The sequence below is a fragment of the Trachemys scripta genome, chromosome 6 (genome assembly GCF_013100865.1).
Source record: "Trachemys scripta elegans isolate TJP31775 chromosome 6, CAS_Tse_1.0, whole genome shotgun sequence".
Classification (NCBI taxonomy): domain Eukaryota; kingdom Metazoa; phylum Chordata; order Testudines; family Emydidae; genus Trachemys; species Trachemys scripta.
Window position 1 is genome coordinate 117,079,654 of NC_048303.1, and position 18,248 is coordinate 117,097,901.

At 46.5% G+C, this 18,248-nt stretch overlaps 1 protein-coding gene across 4 annotated transcripts in view; it reads left to right on the plus strand.

Annotated features, from left to right (window-relative positions):
- The window catches only part of PLPPR1 (phospholipid phosphatase related 1), a 196,462-nt gene that overhangs the window by 125,520 nt on the left and 52,694 nt on the right, over positions 1-18,248 (plus strand). For all 4 annotated transcript variants that reach the window (XM_034773410.1, XM_034773407.1, XM_034773408.1 and 1 more), the window contains one exon: positions 4,035-4,223. In XM_034773410.1, coding sequence (XP_034629301.1) covers positions 4,035-4,223 — 189 coding nt within the window. The remainder of the gene's footprint in view (positions 1-4,034; positions 4,224-18,248) is intronic.

An 18,248-nucleotide genomic window follows, 5' to 3' on the forward strand; every position in this document is an offset into this window, starting at 1 on the left:
GGCTGAAAATGTGTCCTCATGGCTTAAAACAGGCCCAGGCAAAACTCTCCAGGAGCAGAGGGGCAGATCACACCTCATCAGGGCAGGTATGGGACAAACCCAGCCCAGCCTCACAGGAACAAAAGACACTGGCCTAGGCAGCAACAAAGGATCTGTTGGACTCTCGAGTGAGTCACCCCCCTTCCTTTGGTCAGTTTGAGACTGCGATGAGGTAATGCTCACCTGATCCTGAAGAGGGGGGGCAAAGCCAAGAGGGAAGAAAGAACATGATAAAAGGGAGAGACGTTTGCCATGCTCTCTCTCTTCCATCTCCATCTACAACCACCACCACCAAGCAACTGAAGCGCTGATCAAAGGGGAGAGCCTGGCTGAAGGGCAACCAGCCAACCTGTGGTGAGAGGCATCGAAGTTTGTAAGAGCATTGAAAGTGTTAAGATCAGCTTAGAATGCGTTTTGCTTTCATTTCATTTGACCAAATCTGACTTGTTGTGCTGTGACTTATAATCACTTAAAATCTGTCTTTTGTAGTTAATAAATTTGTTTGTTTATTCTACCTGAAGCAGTGCGTTTGGTTTGAAGTGTGGCAGACTCCCTTTGGGATAACAAGCCTGGTACATATCAATGTATTTGTTAAATTGATGAACTCATATAAGCTTGCAGCATCCGGTGGGCATAACTGGACACTTCCACAAAGAGCCATTTACAAGCTGTTTGTGCATCGATCTAGCTCCTGGCCTGACCTTGAGTCTAGATGCCTCTGACATTAGAAAGTTTATTGAAAGTTAGGAAAAGTGATGATTCAGTAGGGTCATTATGACCTATGTGTTTTGTAAAAGTTAGTTATAAAAGATGAGCTAATAGAGTGTACTTTGGAGCAGTCCTCTGAAGCCATCTTGAGAGATGTTTTTCCTGATACCCTTTCTCCGCGATGGGTGAGCAACTGTCCACTGAGAACCTGTTGTTAATTACTCAATACCGTTCCAGATGTTAGGTAAATATCTGGGATGTTCTAAACCTATTGCTTATGTTTGTGTGGGCTTAAATCTAATAAACTGCAGTGTTAGACAAGAGCATGCTGACTTGCATTTAATCCTTGATCAGACAGAATCACTGAGTTCTTGTTGATTTATTCTTAACACCACCTAGAGCAAAATAGTTTAGTTGCCCCTGTTGGGGGTTCTGAAAACCCCGGTAACAACATAGCCTCTTTTTTAAAGGCTTACTCAAATGGAAGGAAATTTGGTAATTAATCCTTATAATTAGGGACCTACCAAATTCATGGTCCATTTGGGTCACTTTCACAGTCATAGGATTTAAAAAATCATAAATTTCATGATTTCAGATATTTATATCTGAAATTTCACGGTGTTGTCCTTGTAGGGGTCCTGACCCAAAAGGGAGTTGTGGGGGGGGGAAAGCGGGGGGTGTTACAAGGTTCTTGTAGAGTAATTGCAGTACTGCTACCCTTACTTCTGCGCTGCTGCTGGCAGTGGCGATGCCTTCAGAGCTGGTTGGCCAGAGAGCGGTGGCTGCTGGGCCGGGAGCCCAGTTCTGAAGGCAGCGCCGCCACCAGCAGCAGCACAGAAGTAAGGATGGCATGATATGGTATTGCCACCCTTACTTCTGTGCTGCGGCCTTCTGAGCTAGGTCTTTGGTCAGCAGCCACCACTCTCTGGCCACCCACCTCTGAAGGCAGCAGCGTGGAAGTAAGGGTGGCAATACCATACCATGCCATCCTTACTTCTGTGCTGCTGCTGCTGGCGGCGGTCCTTCAGAACTGGGCTCCCGGCCCAGCAGCCACCGCTTCCAAGCCCACACAGACATAAGCAATAGGTTTAGAACATCCCAGATATTTACCTAACATCTGGAATGGTATTGAGTAATTAACAACAGGTTCACAGTGGACAGTTGCTCACCCACCGCGGAGAAAGGGTATCAAGAAAAACATCTCTCAAGATGGCTTCAGAGGACTGCTCCAAAGTACACTCTATTAGCTAATCTTTTATAACTAACTTTTACAAAACACATAGGTCATAATGACCCTACTGAATCATCACTTTTCCTAACTTTCAATAAACTTTTTAATGTCAGAGGCATCTAGACTCAAGGTCAGGCCAGGAGCTAGATAGATGCACAAACATCTTGTAAATGGCTCTTTGTGGAAGAATTGCAAGAGGGGTATATTAAATGGCTCTTCCTATAATCTTGCAACACTATATTTTTAACCCATTGCAAAGTGACTTTAAAAAAAAAAAAAGACAAATTAAGATTTGGGTTTTATTCCTGCCCTGATTTTTTTCCCTAGCTCACTACTAAGTAAGTAGCTTTGCATTCACGACACCTCTTGAAACATACGCACAGCTAATGTGCCTCCATTGTGAAAGATGATTGTAAACAGGATCCTGGATTTTGAATTTTTGTTGCTCTGCACCTTGTGCAGGCATTTATGGCGGTACAAAGTGGGTGTGAAATGCCACCAGGTCAGCATGTGTTCATGGGCTACACACCGCGCAGGGTGATGAAGAATCAGGCCTGCTTTGTACTGAATGGTGCCTCTAGCGGTCCGGCTTTGGACTAGCCAGCTTTTGCTCCTGAATAGCTCTGATTGGTGGTCAATCATACAAAGGAAAAGAGCATTTTGTGGCGCCTTTAATGTCTTCACAAGACAACATGATAATGTTAAAAAAATGATGTGCTGGATACAGGTTGTTGTACTTAATCGGTCCCATTGCAAGCTGGCAGAGAGGCCAAGCAGCGAATGGGTTTATCCCAGTGGTTCTCAAACTTTTGTACTGGTGACCTCTTTCACATAGCAAGCTTCTGCGTGTGACCCCTCCTTATAAATTAAAAACACTTTTTACATATTTAACACCATTATAAATGCAGGAGGCAAAGCGGGGCTTGGGGTGGAAGCTGACAGCTCGTGACCCACCACGTAATAGCCTTGCGACCCCCAGTTTGAGAACCCCTGGTTTATCCTCTCACTTCTGTGGCATAATCCCTCCTGGTCAGGGCTGAGGGAAGTGGGGGTCAGCAATTTGGGGAGGAGCTTACACTGCTGTGGCCCTGTCAGATCTGTTTGGGGATAAATAGAAGGCTTCAGTCTCCAGGGCTGCCAAGCCAGCATTGTTCACCAGCAATACATTATCAAACATTACAGTGAAACAAAAAATGAGACCAGGATGGATCCTGGTGCAATAAGCATGTTTGAAGGACCTGACTCAGCCCAGGGTCTATGTTGGAGCAGACCCTGAAAGGGATCCTAGTAGTACAAAAGTAGGCACAACCATCTGCTGTTTGCTAGGAAAGGGAAGGAGGGGCTGTAGAAAGCGTGAAGCCCGGAGCAGAGAAGTGGTCACAGAATTTGCTGCTGGGTCTGGGAAGCAGGCTGGGTCCATTGTTCCCCTTGGCAGATTTTGGGCTCCCCCTGAATAGATTTTTAAAGTTTCCCTTCTAAGTGGCAGCTCCATGAAAAGGCAAACTCAAGATTCTGCTTTACCTGGAGAGTAGTCCCCATTCTGGGCCACACGGGGCTTCATTGGACTAGCACGGTATATACTCTCCCCTGCCCTGGCTGAATTCCGACGGCTTTTGGTCCCCACAACCCTTGTTCTTTCAAACGCCCCCTCCCCACCTCCCACCCCCCGCCAGTATGCGCTGATTTTTAGGTTGTTGCCGCCAAAGTCTATGGTGCTGCCTGCTGTCCTGTTAGTTTGCATGGAACGTCGCTGCTGGTGACACTTGTACGCCTTTTGATAAAGTAGCCGCCAAAGCACCAGTCCCTCTGCGAGCCATGCTGCAGACCCACTTCGATCTGAGACATTCATTAGTGTCGTTTGCCAAAAGGTTTATGTAACAGATGTTACAAAGCAGAGAGCGAGAGAGAGAGACACACACACACACACAGAGCAATACTGGAAGAGCTGTTGGGGTGATGGAGGGAGGATATTCCGTGGGACTAAAGTAGCTCAGAGACACAGCTGCATCTGCTAAACAGCAACTAATGTCTCTGTGTGACCATGCTGTATTTTCAGCTTGTCATCATGGCTGGGACCGTTCTGCTCGCCTACTACTTCGAGTGCACTGACACTTTCCAGGTGCATATCCAGGGTTTCTTCTGTCAGGATGGAGATTTGATGAAGCCTTACCCAGGAACGGAGGACGAGAGCTTTATTTCACCTCTGGTGCTGTATTGTGTGCTGGCTTCGACCCCGACAGCTATTGTAAGTATAAAAACACTTTCATTCTTCAGTGCTGATGCAGAAAAAGAAAGGAAAAAACCCTGTAATCCCTGATTTTTCCTTTTCCCCTCTCTTCTTTTCAACTGTAGTTGATGTATGTTTCTGTTGTGGCAAAACAAAGAGAGCAGACTCATAAAATCCACATCAGTTATCCACAGAGGTTCTGGTTAATTCTAATACTTAAAAAAAAGCAAGATGAAGCTGCCTGCAGTTTAAGAATGTACAGTAACTAGCTCACTTTAATAGTTGGCTATGAACTGCATGGTTTCCAGAGAGGCCCCAAATGCAAAGATTAGGTGTTCTTGGCAATAAAATAACCGTAATAAGATTTGAATCAGATCTGAAATGATACAGCCAGGACTATTTGCTGCTATTCTGAAAGGACTGCTGAGGGCTCAGATGAGGGGAAAACTGCTCTATAACGGTTTCTAGTTATTGACAAGTACAAATGTGCTTTATTTTTATGTGTGTCGCTCTCTCTCACACACACATAGTGAACTCTCTTCTTTACCTGTTTTTCTTTTATGATCCCACAAAACAATAAAAACAGCCCCCGTGCTAAAGCTGTTTTCAAGTTGCAGGACACCAAAAGCTCTAAACTGCTTCTTAAAGTCACTCTAACCTCAAAACATTGTGTTTCTTCTTTTTTTGCACAAAAAATAACAAATATAATTAATAGCCAGCTTTGTTAATAATCTAGCTAAATGAATGCAATTTAATTAGATATTATCCTTTTTGTGTGTCTTTTTTCCTGCAAAGTTATTAACTCGTATATGTGAATCTTTAAGACGGGTGATTGCAGAAGTGTATGTCATTAAATTTCTTGGGGTTTCTTTTTAGTCTATTGCAACTTTGGGATCGTAATTGAACTAATAGCAGACACAGACAATACAAAAAATAATCAGAAAAATAAGAGGAAGACTTTCAAAAGTGGCTAAGGGATTTAGGTGCCCAAGTCCTACTGAAAGCCAATGGGACTTTTATGTCTAATTCCCTTAGGCACTTTTGAAAATATTCCCTACTAGCAGTTTTATTTTCTGCATTAGCATTCCAAGCTCAATAGGTAATTTGACTTGGTCGAGTTCACTTAATGCTGCACCAATTTCAGGGTTTGCAAATGAAGGAGATGCATTGAGACCAGGGAATGTTGTTGCTTTACACCCATCCTTTCCCACCAAAATGCATTTTGTGCCATCTAGGGAAGTAGCTTTTGGAAAGCAGTGTTTGGACAGGGAGGTTTAATGCACTCCTCACTATGGATTTGATACTGCACAATTGAACTCAATGGGAGACTTGTCTTTGACTTCAGGGGAACAGGTTCTGGCATGAGATGGCCAGTATTGGTACAATGCTGCTCTCTGGGAACTTTTTCCCTTGGGAGTCTTCATGTGAGCAGGACAAAGTTGCTGTGGCATTTTAAATGTTGTTTCACTGGGGGAACATTTTCCCTCCACCTCAAAGGTCAGTGACAGAGCTTTCTTTCCTCAGGGGCCCTCAGCTACCTTCCTTGGCCAAGAAAGGCTGAGTGGGGTTATCTTTGGAGTCCTTCAGAGCTGATCCTTCCTCAATCACACACTAATGTGATGTGCTAGTGCTGCCATTGTAGCATACATAGCCCTTGCCAGCCCAGGGAATGGAAGATCAGGCCTGGGAGTCAAGCTCAGAGCTATTGGACCAGCCATCTGAAGCCTGTTTTGTCTCATATTCAGTATATTCTGCTGTCTAGCACTGGGTTCTCTTTCCCAGCTAATCCCGAAACAAAGCATGTGCCAGGGGCTGTCTCATTTCTTCAAACTTGAATGTGTCAAAGTCAGACTCAGGACTCACAATTCGTCAGACCACTCTGTTTATTAGCAAAGGCGCTCTGCTAACACACCCAGAAAATGTGAGCCCCATACAAGGCTCAAACCACCTTATTTATACAGAGAAAAGGGCGCGAAATTAACAAGATTAACAAGGAGCAGAACTGATAAGTTTACCTGGGTCTAGAGACATATCTCATGTCCTTATTAACTCTCACCAATCTCCTGTGAATGTCCCACCATCAGTTTAAGTGGACCCATTGTTCAATACCTTAATGTTCCTCTTCCTGACAACTTTATCTCAACATTCCTCGTTCCTGCTTTAAAGGAACATACAGCATTTCATTAATTCATTCTACTTCTACAATATAATTCATTCGACTTTCACAAATGGTTTGATCTGAGTGAGTTCAATACATTTCTAAGACATCCACACCCATTTCTTTCCGGGCCACCATTTCCTACCCACCCCCAGTACACTCAGGCAACAGGCCCGCATTCCCACTCCTAGCAGCTCTTTCTATGCACGCCTTCCTCGCACACCAACCATTAGAAGCATCATCTCTAATCAAGCCTCAGCAATCCCTGCCATACTGTGGCATCTCTAAACTGTCACCCACATCCCTAACCTGCATGACTTGGTCATTGTGCATTGCACTGCCTACCAAATCACCCTGCAATACACATCCTTACTGATGCTTGCAGCTCTTGCAGCAGGGGGCGTGATCTGAAAGCCAGTGGAACCCACATGAGGTTCAGCCAAATGAAAGGATCCTGTCTCTTCCATTTATGCTATGGCAATTGTATCCTCAAGAGAACAACCCCAATTCAGGTTTCCTTCTCAAACACCAAACTGCATCCCATTAAGAACTCCTTTGTGGCTCATTGAACAGACGATGTTCAAGGTAAAAGTTTTAGGTGTGCTGGGGTTGGTTCTCCCCTCTGTGTATCTGCCTAACTCTGCTTCACATGAATGAGAGTCACAGGTGCATATAGAGAGCCATGGCCGATGCTACCATTAAGGCAAACCAGGCGGTTGCCTAGGGTGCCAAGATTTGGGGGCGTCAAAAAGCAGTGGCCCCAATTTTTTTTTACAGCGTTCCTGGCCTGGGCTGCCGGCGGCGCGCTGACACGTGCGGCTCAGACTCCTTCTCCCAGTGCAGCGGCTGCTCCACTTCTCCCGCCTCCCAGGCTTGCAGCACCAATCAGCTGTTTGGCACCACAAGCCTGGGAGGGGAGGAGAATTAGAGTGGGGGCGGCGTGCTCGAGGAGGAGGCGGAGCAGAGGTGAGCTCGGGTGGGGAGCTGCCGCACGGCTCCCCGGGGGGGAGGAGGGAGAGCTGCTGCGGGGGGGGGGGGGGCCCCAGGGGGGGGGGGGGGGGGGGGCGGCCGCAGGGCGGGGGGGGCGGGCGGGGGGAGGCGCAAGGTGTACATTTCGACGAGGGCGCGAAACTTCCTTGCACCGGCCCTGTAGAGAGTCTACACTCATTGCAGGTTAATCCACAGCTTCACTCTCGGCACTCTGCTATCAAGAGTAATCATTGTCAGCCCACAGCCAGGCCTATGGAGAGTGCATTAAAATCAAGGGTAATGTCAGTCCTCTTTTATAGCAATGATCCTCACAAGTGAGATTATTGCTGCTGTTCTTACAAGATGATCTGCAGGATCATTTGATAAGAGCTGTCTGCACTGGGTGGGGGGGGCTAGTAGACACTACCCCACTTCAGATTAACCCATAAACCATGAACAATGTGCTGCTTCAGGCTTACCAAACACACTGCATGTGCTTGTAAGCGGAGTCCAAGTCAGAGCAATGGGTCAGTTAAACTAAGAGGATTTATTACTGTGAATCTGATTTGCCCTTATTTTATCACAGTGCCAGCACCACATGGCATGAGGGAAATAACTATTAACCCAGCTTCTTGGCATCTCAAAGAAAAACAACTAGAGAGAGTTTGATAAACCACACACCTACCCTAGTGCGTACACTGGCATACAGCATCCAGGCATGCTTGGGTGCGGTCCCACATGCACATGTTTGAAAGTCCTAATTCTAGTGCAGCTTTGAAATGTTGCAGGATTTGAAGGGAGCGTGTTAGCGAATACGGAGCATCTTGTGGAAAGTTTGTTTTGTTTGGGGTTTCTTTTTGCAATCCAAGTTGGAATCAAACGGCTGTGACTACGGGTGGCAAAATGCATGCATAAATCTATGTACCCCCAAGCAAATCAAACGCTTATCAGAAACACTCTTTTCATTTAGTAACATGCTGTGTGCTTTTAGCTATCTAGTACCTGCAACATGAATGAGACTCCCCTGCTTCTGCTCTCGTTAAAACTTGCTGTTGTGCAAGTGGATCCATTAAGCTATTTTCCCCGCTGCACTGAATGTTTAATCACTAGGCTCGTGCGTGACAAACATCTTTTGATGTAATATCTGACGTAACCTTTTGCTGTCAGGAAGTCCCTGCAAGGGGAAGTGCTTGCCTCTCATTGGGTCACAGTTAAATAAATAAAAGGTACACACACTGGTCTCAAATCTCAGAAATGCATTTTTCACCCCAGTGTTCCATTGAGGATAGTTCAAAGGGTTTCATCTTGCTGTATTCAGTTGTCATTGGAGACTCTGAGTGCAGTGAAATTAACATCTTCCCTGTAAAGCAGCAGAAAAGTAGTGAATGAAATGGTAATTTGCACCCAAAGAAGGACAGAGTGGCTTTTTTCTATTCCAAAGCAACTGCTGGCATTTTTATTTCTGATTTAATAACTTGCCCTCCTCCGGATCATAAATCTTCACCTCTTGAGTCTTAACATTTCCTTTAGCTTTGGTGTAGAAGAATCGTTCCTGGAGTCATGTTAACAGGAATTGTGTTTGTTTTACATGCTACCTGCAGTGCTAGATAGTTCCTGGCACAGTGAAAAGCTCAACAAGACAGCAGGGTTGCATCCTCATCTGATGTAAATGGGGCCAGCTCCGTTGACATCAGTGGCGCGACACTGATGAACAGCAGCCCGACTGCGCAATTTAGTTTTGCGGGGGGGCCCTATAGTGTGGGACCCTGGGCAATTGCCCTGCTTGCCACTGCCTAACGCCAGCCCTGATTCTCGAGTAACACAGAGCACTGGGCTGGTGTAGCCGTTTTTGTTGTCAGAAGCGGGTTGCAGTGCAGTGAAGTTTGAGAACCACTGGGATAGATGTTAGGAAAAACTTTCTAACTAGAGTTCTGAACTAGGTAATAAAGTTCTGAAATAGGTTTCTAATGGAGGTTATGGAATCTCTGTCATTAGCGGTTTTAAAGAACAGGATGGACAAACACCTGTCAGGAATGGTCTAGGTTTACTTCGTCCTCCTTCAGCACAGGGGGCTGGACTTGATGACCTCTTGAGGACCCTTCCAGCCCAACATTTCTATGATTCTATATTAGTGACCTCCTCATAGAGCTTAATGTGTGTGGGTAAATAGGCTAGCACTCTACTGTCTGTGGAATCCTCCGTTCCTCTCTACAGTGTTTCTAACCTCTTCTTGCAAACTTCCTTCTTCACTGAACCATGCCTTGAAGAGATTGCAGTGTACAAAGTCCGAATGCTGCTTGCCATAGCTCCGTAAGTCTCCATCAGGTATTTCTGTCCAGGACTGAAGTTGACATACACAGAAATCACTGCACATTCAGAGAGCCAAATGTTTTTAAACTCTCAAATTAGATGCTGCGGAGTTCTAATAATCCAAATGACACTAACCAACCTTTCATGCCAGTGATTTAATGGACAGATGTCCCTAGGGAAGAGACAAAGTGGCTGTGGGGATGCTAACATCATTTTCAGAGCTGCGTTTTAAAAATGAGAACTGTGTATTTGAGATATATAGGATACGTACCTCATAATCTTAGCTGGCTTTCCACTGATGGGAATCCTAAAAATCAAGGGTATCATAAAAAAAATCAGTGCAATTCATCTGCATGTATAATCCACACCCACGCAGCGTGGCACTCTGTCCCTCCTAGTGGTGGCTGGGTCACATATAAAAGTTGATGAGCCTGCTACAGCTTTGACTAACAGAGTTGGTTCATAGAATCATAAAAGATTAGGGTTGGAAGAGACCTCAGGAGGTCATCTAGTCCAACCCCCTGCAAAATGCAGGACCAAAATCAACTAAATCATTCCAGTCAGGGCTTTGTCAAGCCAGGCCTTAAAAACCTCTAAAGATGGAGATTCCACCACCTCCCTAGGGAATCCAGTGCTTCACCACCCTCCTAGTGAAATAGTTTTTCCTAATATCCAACCTTGACCTCCCCCACTGCAATTTGACACCATTGCGCCTCGTTCTGTTGTCTGCCACCACTGAGAACAGCCGAGCTCCATCCTCTTTGGATGTTGAAGGCTACTATCAAATCCCCCCTCACTCTTTTTCTCTGCAGACTAAATAAGCCCAGTTCCCTCAGTCTCTTCTCATAAGCCATGTGCCCCAGCTCCCTAATAATTTTCGTTGCCCTCCACTGGACTTTCCCCAATTTGTCCACATCCTTTCATTAGTGGGGGCCCCAAAACTGGACGCAGTGCTCCAGATGTGGCCTCACCAGTGCCGAATAAAGGAGAATAATCACTTCCCTCATTTGGCTGGCAGTGCTCCTATAATGCAGCCCAATATGCCCTTAGGCTTCTTGGCCACAAGGGCAAACTGCTGACTCATATCCAGCTTCTCATCCACTGTAATCCCTGGGTCCTTTTCTGCAGAATTGGCACTGAGCCAGTCTGTCCCCAGCCTGTAGCAGTGCATGGGATTCTTCCATCCTAAATGTACTTGTCCTTGTTGAACCTCATCAGATTTCTTTTGACCCAATCCTCCAATTTGTCTAGGTCACTCTGGAGCCTATTCTTACCCTCCAGCATATCTACCTCTCCCCCCAACTTAGCATCATTCGCGAACTTACTGAGGGTGCAATCCATCCCATCATCCAGATCATTAATGAAGATGCTCAACAAAACTGCCCCAGGACTGACCCTTGGGGCACTCCACTTGATACTGGATGCCAACTAGACATCGAGCCGTTAATCACTACCCATTGAGTCAGCTTTCTATCCACCTGATAGTCCATGAATCCAATCCCTACTTCTTTAACTTGCTGGCAAGAATACTGCGGGAGACCGTATCAAAAGCTTTGCTAAAGTCAAGGTATATCATGTCCACCACTTTCCCCATACCCACAGAGCCAGTTATCTCATCATAAAAGGCAATCAGGTTGGTCAGGCATGACTTGATAAATCCATGTTGACTGTTCCTGATCACCTTCATCTCCTCCAAGTGCTTCAAAATGGATTCCTTGAGGACCTGCTCCATGATTTTTCCAGGGACTGAGGTGAGGCTGACTGGTTTGTAGTTCCCCGGATTCTCCTTCTTCCCTTTTTTAAAGATAGGCACTATATTTGCCTTTTTCCAGTTATCCGGGACCTCCCCCATTCGCCACAAGTTTTCAAAGATAATGGCCAATGGCTCTGCAATCACATCAGCCCAATTCCCTCTGCACCCTCAGATGCATTGGATCCGGCCCCATGGACTTGTGCGTGTCCAGCTTTTCTAAATAGTCCTTAACCTGTTCTTTCACCACTGAGGGCTGCTCACCTCCTCCCCATGCTGTGCTGTCCAGTGCAGCAGTGTGGGAGCTGACCTTGTCTGTGAAGACCGAGGCAAAAAAAAAGCATTGAGTACTTCAGCTTTTTCCACATCATCTCTCACTAGGCTGCCTCCCCTATTCAGTAAGAGTCTCTTAGTGCTTGGTTCTTTTAGCTCAGGCAGAAGAGGCTCATGCTTTAAATTCTAAGGTCCCAGGTTTGATCCCCACTGCCATTGATCTAGCCAGGGCCATCACGTTGCACATCTATAAATATGGTATATACATAAAGTAGATTTCAGCACCTTCCATCCCTTGATGCATGAGACCTGAGTAGCAACAGGACAAAAAGATGGTTCAGGCCATTTTACTGCCCTTCAAAACTAATTTCCAAAATATGGGATGACTGTGATTGGGCGAAACTCTAGCCTATGCCAAATAATCATTACAGAATTCAAGACTTCTACTTACACTGGCCTGTCCATTATGGTTTGACTGTTTGGACGGAGAACTTATTTCAAAAAGAGAAAGTTCTATGCTGAACTGAATTTGGGGTTGCAATAGGAAATTTTAAGCAGACAGGTGTTTTTTTTAAACAAGTTTACGTAGTGTCCTTAGCATTTTCATATCATCTCTAGTTTTCTTGGTGGGGAAAAAAGCAACCTTTGTGTGAATGGATTGCACAGGCCAAAAGGGATGAGGATGACATTTCCATGTAGTATTCGGTCAAGCCAATCTCTAAATCCAGTGACGATCAAATGTGTACAAGGCAGGAAGAAACCCTGTGCAGCTTTCCCCCTAACCCTTGAATCTGTTCCAGAATGATTGAAAATGTGCTCCTTTGAAATGTGTTTTCTCTCCTTCCTGACTTGTGTTGGTTTATTAGAACCGTATTATTATAGTGATTTATTTCTAAAAGAGAAGCCAGGAAAATCCTGCATTGTGTTGGCTGAGTCCTCCTCTGGCTGCTCGGCAACAGATGCTGAGGAAACCAAAAGGGAGTTAATTCAGCTCAGGGTTGTTTTACAGTAACATCCGCCCAGATTTTCAGGCAGAAATCCCTGAGCACCAGAGAACTCCAGTGCCAGCGCAAGTTGTGAGGGTAAAGTAGAGGGCTGACAATTCTCTGTGGAAAGGGGAAACGTGTGCCTGCAGCATCTGCTCCACACCGTCATCCTTGTAGAAAAATCTGGCCCTTTTTTCTCTGTGGTATTGTGTAATACAGAGCTTTCCAGTGTCTCTCATTTCACTCCCCAAGTTCTCTCTGTTCCACATAAATGTTGGTTCCTCTGACTTCCAGTGTTGGGAAATGATTTACACCAGAAATGCAGAACCATGAGGTTACTGAGACAGGAGGAAGGAATTCTCCAGCATTTCAGGTTTCCCTCATAAGCAATCTGTGTCTCCTAGGGTTGTCAACTGTCTAGTCACACAAACACAAACACCCTTGCCCCGCCCCTTCCCCAAGAACCCATCCCTGCCCCGCCCCTTCTCTGAGGCCCCGCCCCACTCCCTCCATCCCCCATCCCTCTGTCGCTTGCTCTTCCTCACCCTCACTCACTTTCACTGGGCTGGGGCAAGGGGTTGGGGTGTGGGCTCTGGGCTGGCGTCGAGGGGTTCGGAGTGTGGGAGGGGGCTCTGGGCTGTGCCAGGGGCACGGGGTTGGGATGCAGGAGGGGATGCGGGGTGAAAGCTCTGGGAGGGAATTTGGGTGCTGGAAGGGGCTTAGGGCAGGGGTTGGGGTGCGGGAGGGGGTGAGGGGTGCGGAGTCCGGCCAGGCAGCACTTACGTTGGGCAGCTCCCGGGCGGTGGTGCAGCAGGGCTAAGGCAGGCTCCCTGCCTGCCCTGGCTCCACACTGCTCCAGGAAGCAGCTGGCAGCCCAGCGGCCCTGGTCGGGGGCAGGTGTCTCCACGCGCTGCTCACACACCGAGCACCGACTCCGCGGCTCCCATTGGCTAAGAACTGTGGCCAATGGGAGCTGCAGGGATGGAGCCTGCCTTACCCTGCTGTGCCGCCAATTGTACCCTCCACGCGCCGCTCCCAGAGTGGGCAGCGTGTGCCTGTGGCCCCTGGGGGGGGGGCAAGGGGAGCTGCGCACTGCCCCTGCCTGCAGGCACCGCCCCCGCATCTCCCATTGACCCCAGTTCCTGGCCAATGGGAGCTGCGGAGTCAGGGCTTGGGGTGCAGGCAGTGAACAGAGACCCCTGCCCTCCGCCCCACCCCCGCAGGAGTAGATATTAAGGGTACATATTGTTGTCTAAACATTTTTAGGCAAAAAAAAATCACTTTTCAACCAAAACAGAAATGTTCATGGAAAAGTGTAAGTTTGAACATTTTCCAGTTTTCCAACCAAAAACAAACTTTTTTTTGAAAAGTGAAACTTTTTTTTTTCCAGTCAAAAACCCAAAATATTGCTTGCAGGAAATGTCAGGATAAACAAATGATATTTTCGACACGCAAAAATTGCTGCTTTTCGACCAGGTCTGTTAAGGAGAGGAGAATCCAGGTCCAAAGAGACTTGCACAGCAAGACAGTGACAACCGCATGTAAATAACTCATCTCTCCCAATTCAGTCTCCTCTTCTAATCACCTGGGGCTTATCAAGTCCAGGTGTACATGGCTGCGCAAGGAGCAAGACACTGGAAAATCGGGCTTGGTATCAGGTTTAGCATCTCGATAGAAAGACCAGTGTAATGCTCCAATAATTGTTTCCTGCAATAATTCTTTTCCATACTTGCCCTAAAATAGATTATGGATTTCTTTGTCACGGCCTCTTTTATTTTCAAATAATTGTGTCATAAATGGAACACAAAGGGAAGAATTCAAATTTTGGTTCTATTCTCATCTATGGGATCAATGGATCCCTGGATAGATTTGCCCTGCAGTGTTCAACTGACTGTCATACTTCATTTTCACGTGCAATTAAAGGCACAAGACTATAGACATACCTATTGAAGCTAAGCCGGGTCGTCCTGGGTGACAGTAAGGGTGGGAGATCTCCAGAGAACAACTCAGGTGATGCACTGACTGGTATTGGGAACTGACTCTTCCCTCTCAATCAATATTGAATCTGTGTCCAGGCCTGAGACCTAATCCAGGATCAGGCCCATGGTACTATTGTTGTTGTTATTTATTTGTATTATTGTAGTGCCTAGTAGCCCGAGTCAGAAACCAGGACCCCACTGTGCTAGGTGGAAGAAAAAGATGCTGTCTTTTGGAGGGGATATAAAGGCCGGGTGCTGACCATTTGTGCTCTCAAAATCCCATGCTATTTTTCACAAGAGCAGATGTGCAGTGTTATGGCAAATTCTGTGGGCCCTATGTTAAGAATTGATGAGGTTGGTAAAGCGCTTTGGTGTCCTTCTAGATGAAAAGGGCTATGTGAGTAGAAATCATCAGTCATGGTTTCAGTACTTTTCATACTCATTGATAGTCTCATCATCTGGGTGTGAGTTGAGGGAGAATGGAGCTCTTCTTCTGAATGTAGTTTAACAAAGATACACCTCTACCCCGATATAACGTGACCCGATATAACACAAATTCGGATATAACCTGGTAAAGCAGTGCTCCGGGGGGGCGGGGCTGCGCACTCCAGCGGATCAAAGCAAGTTTGATATAACACAGTTTCACCTATAACGCGGTAAGATTTTTTGGCTCCTGGGGACAGCGTTATATCGAGGTAGAGGTGTATTAGCTTAATACACATAGAAAAAATAAGGAAACCGGTGCTTCCTCTTGTTCAGTGTTTGCTACAAGAGACTTGCTTATGGAATGTTAAGTATCCTTGGATCTCGCAACAAAATTATAGGTAGCAGATACAAAAGCTAATTGATAGCTCTTTAAAAGTGCAAATTGTCTTATTCTTAAAAGCAACCATTGAGGAGATTTTCAAAACTGCCTAAGGGAATTAGGAATACAGATCCCAATGAAAGCCGGTGGAATTTGTGATGGGGCATTTACCCCACACAGGCTCTAAGAGGGTTAATGTGGACCTAAGAGGCCAATTAACATACCAGGTTGGACCTGGAGGGAGAGCCAGGCTTAACTGAGGATGAAGCAGAGCTGTGGAAGGGCTAGGATAAGAGTTTGAGCAGAGGGAAGGTGCAGGGAGAGAGTCTGCCGTCGCTCTCCCGGACTAGAAACAGTAGAGACACCCAGGAGACAGGAGGTCTCTGGGGAAGGCCGACTGAAAAAAGGCCACTGGGATGGAATGAATCCTATGATGGGCCCTGGAAAGGGGGCCAGGCACAGAGAATCAACCCTTCCAGCAGAGAAAGGAGCTGGGGGAGACTCGGCAGCAAGCCAGGGGACTGAGACTCAGAAGAGAGGCTGTGTTAAGCACCCGCTGCAGGGAAGCAACACAAGGGACTCGGAAGTTACTCAGGGAAACAGCAGCAGCACATCTGAAGGAGCAGACCTAGCTGCTTAATACAGGGTCCCTGCGTCAGAACCCAGAGCAAGGGGTGGGCCTGGGTTTCCCTACCAGCCACAAGGAAGGGGTGTACAAGCCCAAGGTGGGAGCTGAAGGCTGATCCTGAAGGAGAGGCCAAGAAATAGCCCATGAGCGGTGGAAGAATCTCTTGTGTTGGGACACTTCTAGACTTGTCATTGTACGTTTGTTACCCTAGAAGGGGTGGATTTAAATCATGATCTGGCCGGAGGGCTGCGTTACAGCAAGAGAGACCACCGCAATGCTGGAGCATCCATCGGCAGGGGGCACCGGATGGAAACGGAGCCATTATGCCACTCCCGGCCACGAGGAGATGGTGCTCGGGGCTGAGTGAACCCCCTCTCGGTGCTCCTCAATCTGTTAGACACTCTTGAAAATGTGCCACTGTGTAAGTGACGATAAACAAACTGGAGCCATGAACCACTTTACAGCACCTGGGTGGGGGTGATGGTTGCAACTGGACTCATGCACATCCTGAGGAATCAAGTATCAGAGGGGTAGCCGTGTTAGTCTGAATCTGTAAAAAGCAACAGAGGGTCCTGTGGCACCTTTAAGACTAACAGAAGTATTGGGAGCATAAGCTTTCATGGAAGAAGTGAGGTTCTTACCCACGAAAGCTTATGCTCCCAATACTTCTGTTAGTCTTAAAGGTGCCACAGGACCCTCTGTTGCTTCATCCTGAGGGATGTGAGAGAGCGAATGTGCTTGAGTGTTTGAGCCACAAGGAAAGCAAAAATTGCTGGATCACTTGCTGGCTTTCAGTCATCTTTCCTTCACTTAAAGTTAAACCAGCTGCAGTGACTTGGAAAAGGTCACATTGCAATGGTTGTGTCTGTTTGCATGACTTTGCTCGACAAGACAGATTTGTTCCAGGGAAGGTAATTTTTCAAAGCTTGAGGGTGGTGGTTGCATGGGGTCTTAAATATTGGTTGATTGAGGCTGAGAACACAGTAACTTTCAGCAGTTTGAATCCTTCCTTTCCCTTTTCCTTGCTGATTTGCTCACAGTTTGCCTCGTAGGGTATGTCCTTCTCCTATGGGATACGTTCCTCCACTGCAAATCGAGTGCTGTGCTCTTGATTAATTTAGTTCATTCTGCTGTTGTACTCTGGCATTAAAAATGCATCTGCGCAAATTTTCCTATACACTAAATTCAGTCAACATCCCACAGCACTTAGTTGCTTCATGCCTTGAATTGATAGCTGGTGAGGTGTACGCGCCGTGTCAGCATCTCATTGAAAGGGAGGAAGGATGGTTAGGGTGCTACTGCGGAACTCCGGAGACCAGCATTCAGTTCCTTACTCCACCACAGACTTCCTGTATGACTTCAGGCAACTCTCTTTGCCTCAGTTCCCCTTCTGTATCATGGGGATAACAGTGCTTCCCCACCTCACAGGGGTGTTGTCAGGATACTTATGTTAAAAGATGGCGAGGCTCTTGGATACTGTGGTGGTGGAGGCTATTAAGTACCTAACAGAGAGAGCTCTCAAAGGCTGCGAGAGTCTGTGTGGTGTAGGTCCTTCCTTTTATTTTTGTCTGTTTTTCTGGTGAGAACTGGTAAAGGATGTTTTTTTAATAAACAGACTTTAAGACAATTCCAAATTAGGGCAAAATTTTAGTACCAGATCTGCCCTCGATGGATCTCAGTTGACTTTCTGTCCTCTCTGCATGTGTTTAAATCTTATTAACATAAGTATAATAATTTGTGTCCAGCATCCTTCAGACAAACCGTATGCCCCCCCCCACACACACACACATACATGTTTGCAGAGTTAAATAATAGAATGACTGTGATAAATAATAGCTGAGGGAGAGATGTAAGGAAGGGAGGGGAAGAGGGTATGTTTTCAGCTGAGGTTTGAAATGAGATGGAGATTAAGGGAGGTGGAGAGAGAGAGGAAGTTTGTTCCAAATGAAGGCTCTTGCATCTCACATGCTGAGTGTGTGTAGAGGAACACAGAGGAGGCCAGTGCTAAATGAGCAGAGAGAGGAGCCTTTTCAGATAGGCTGGAGTGAGCCAATAGTGGTTATGAAGAGCAAGGAGAGTGATTCTAAATTGGGCCCTGAAGCAAAAGGATAGACAGTGAAGTATGGTGAGACGCCAGGCAGCAGCATGGTGCCTGCTGGGACTTAGCTAAAAGGGAGTTTGCTCA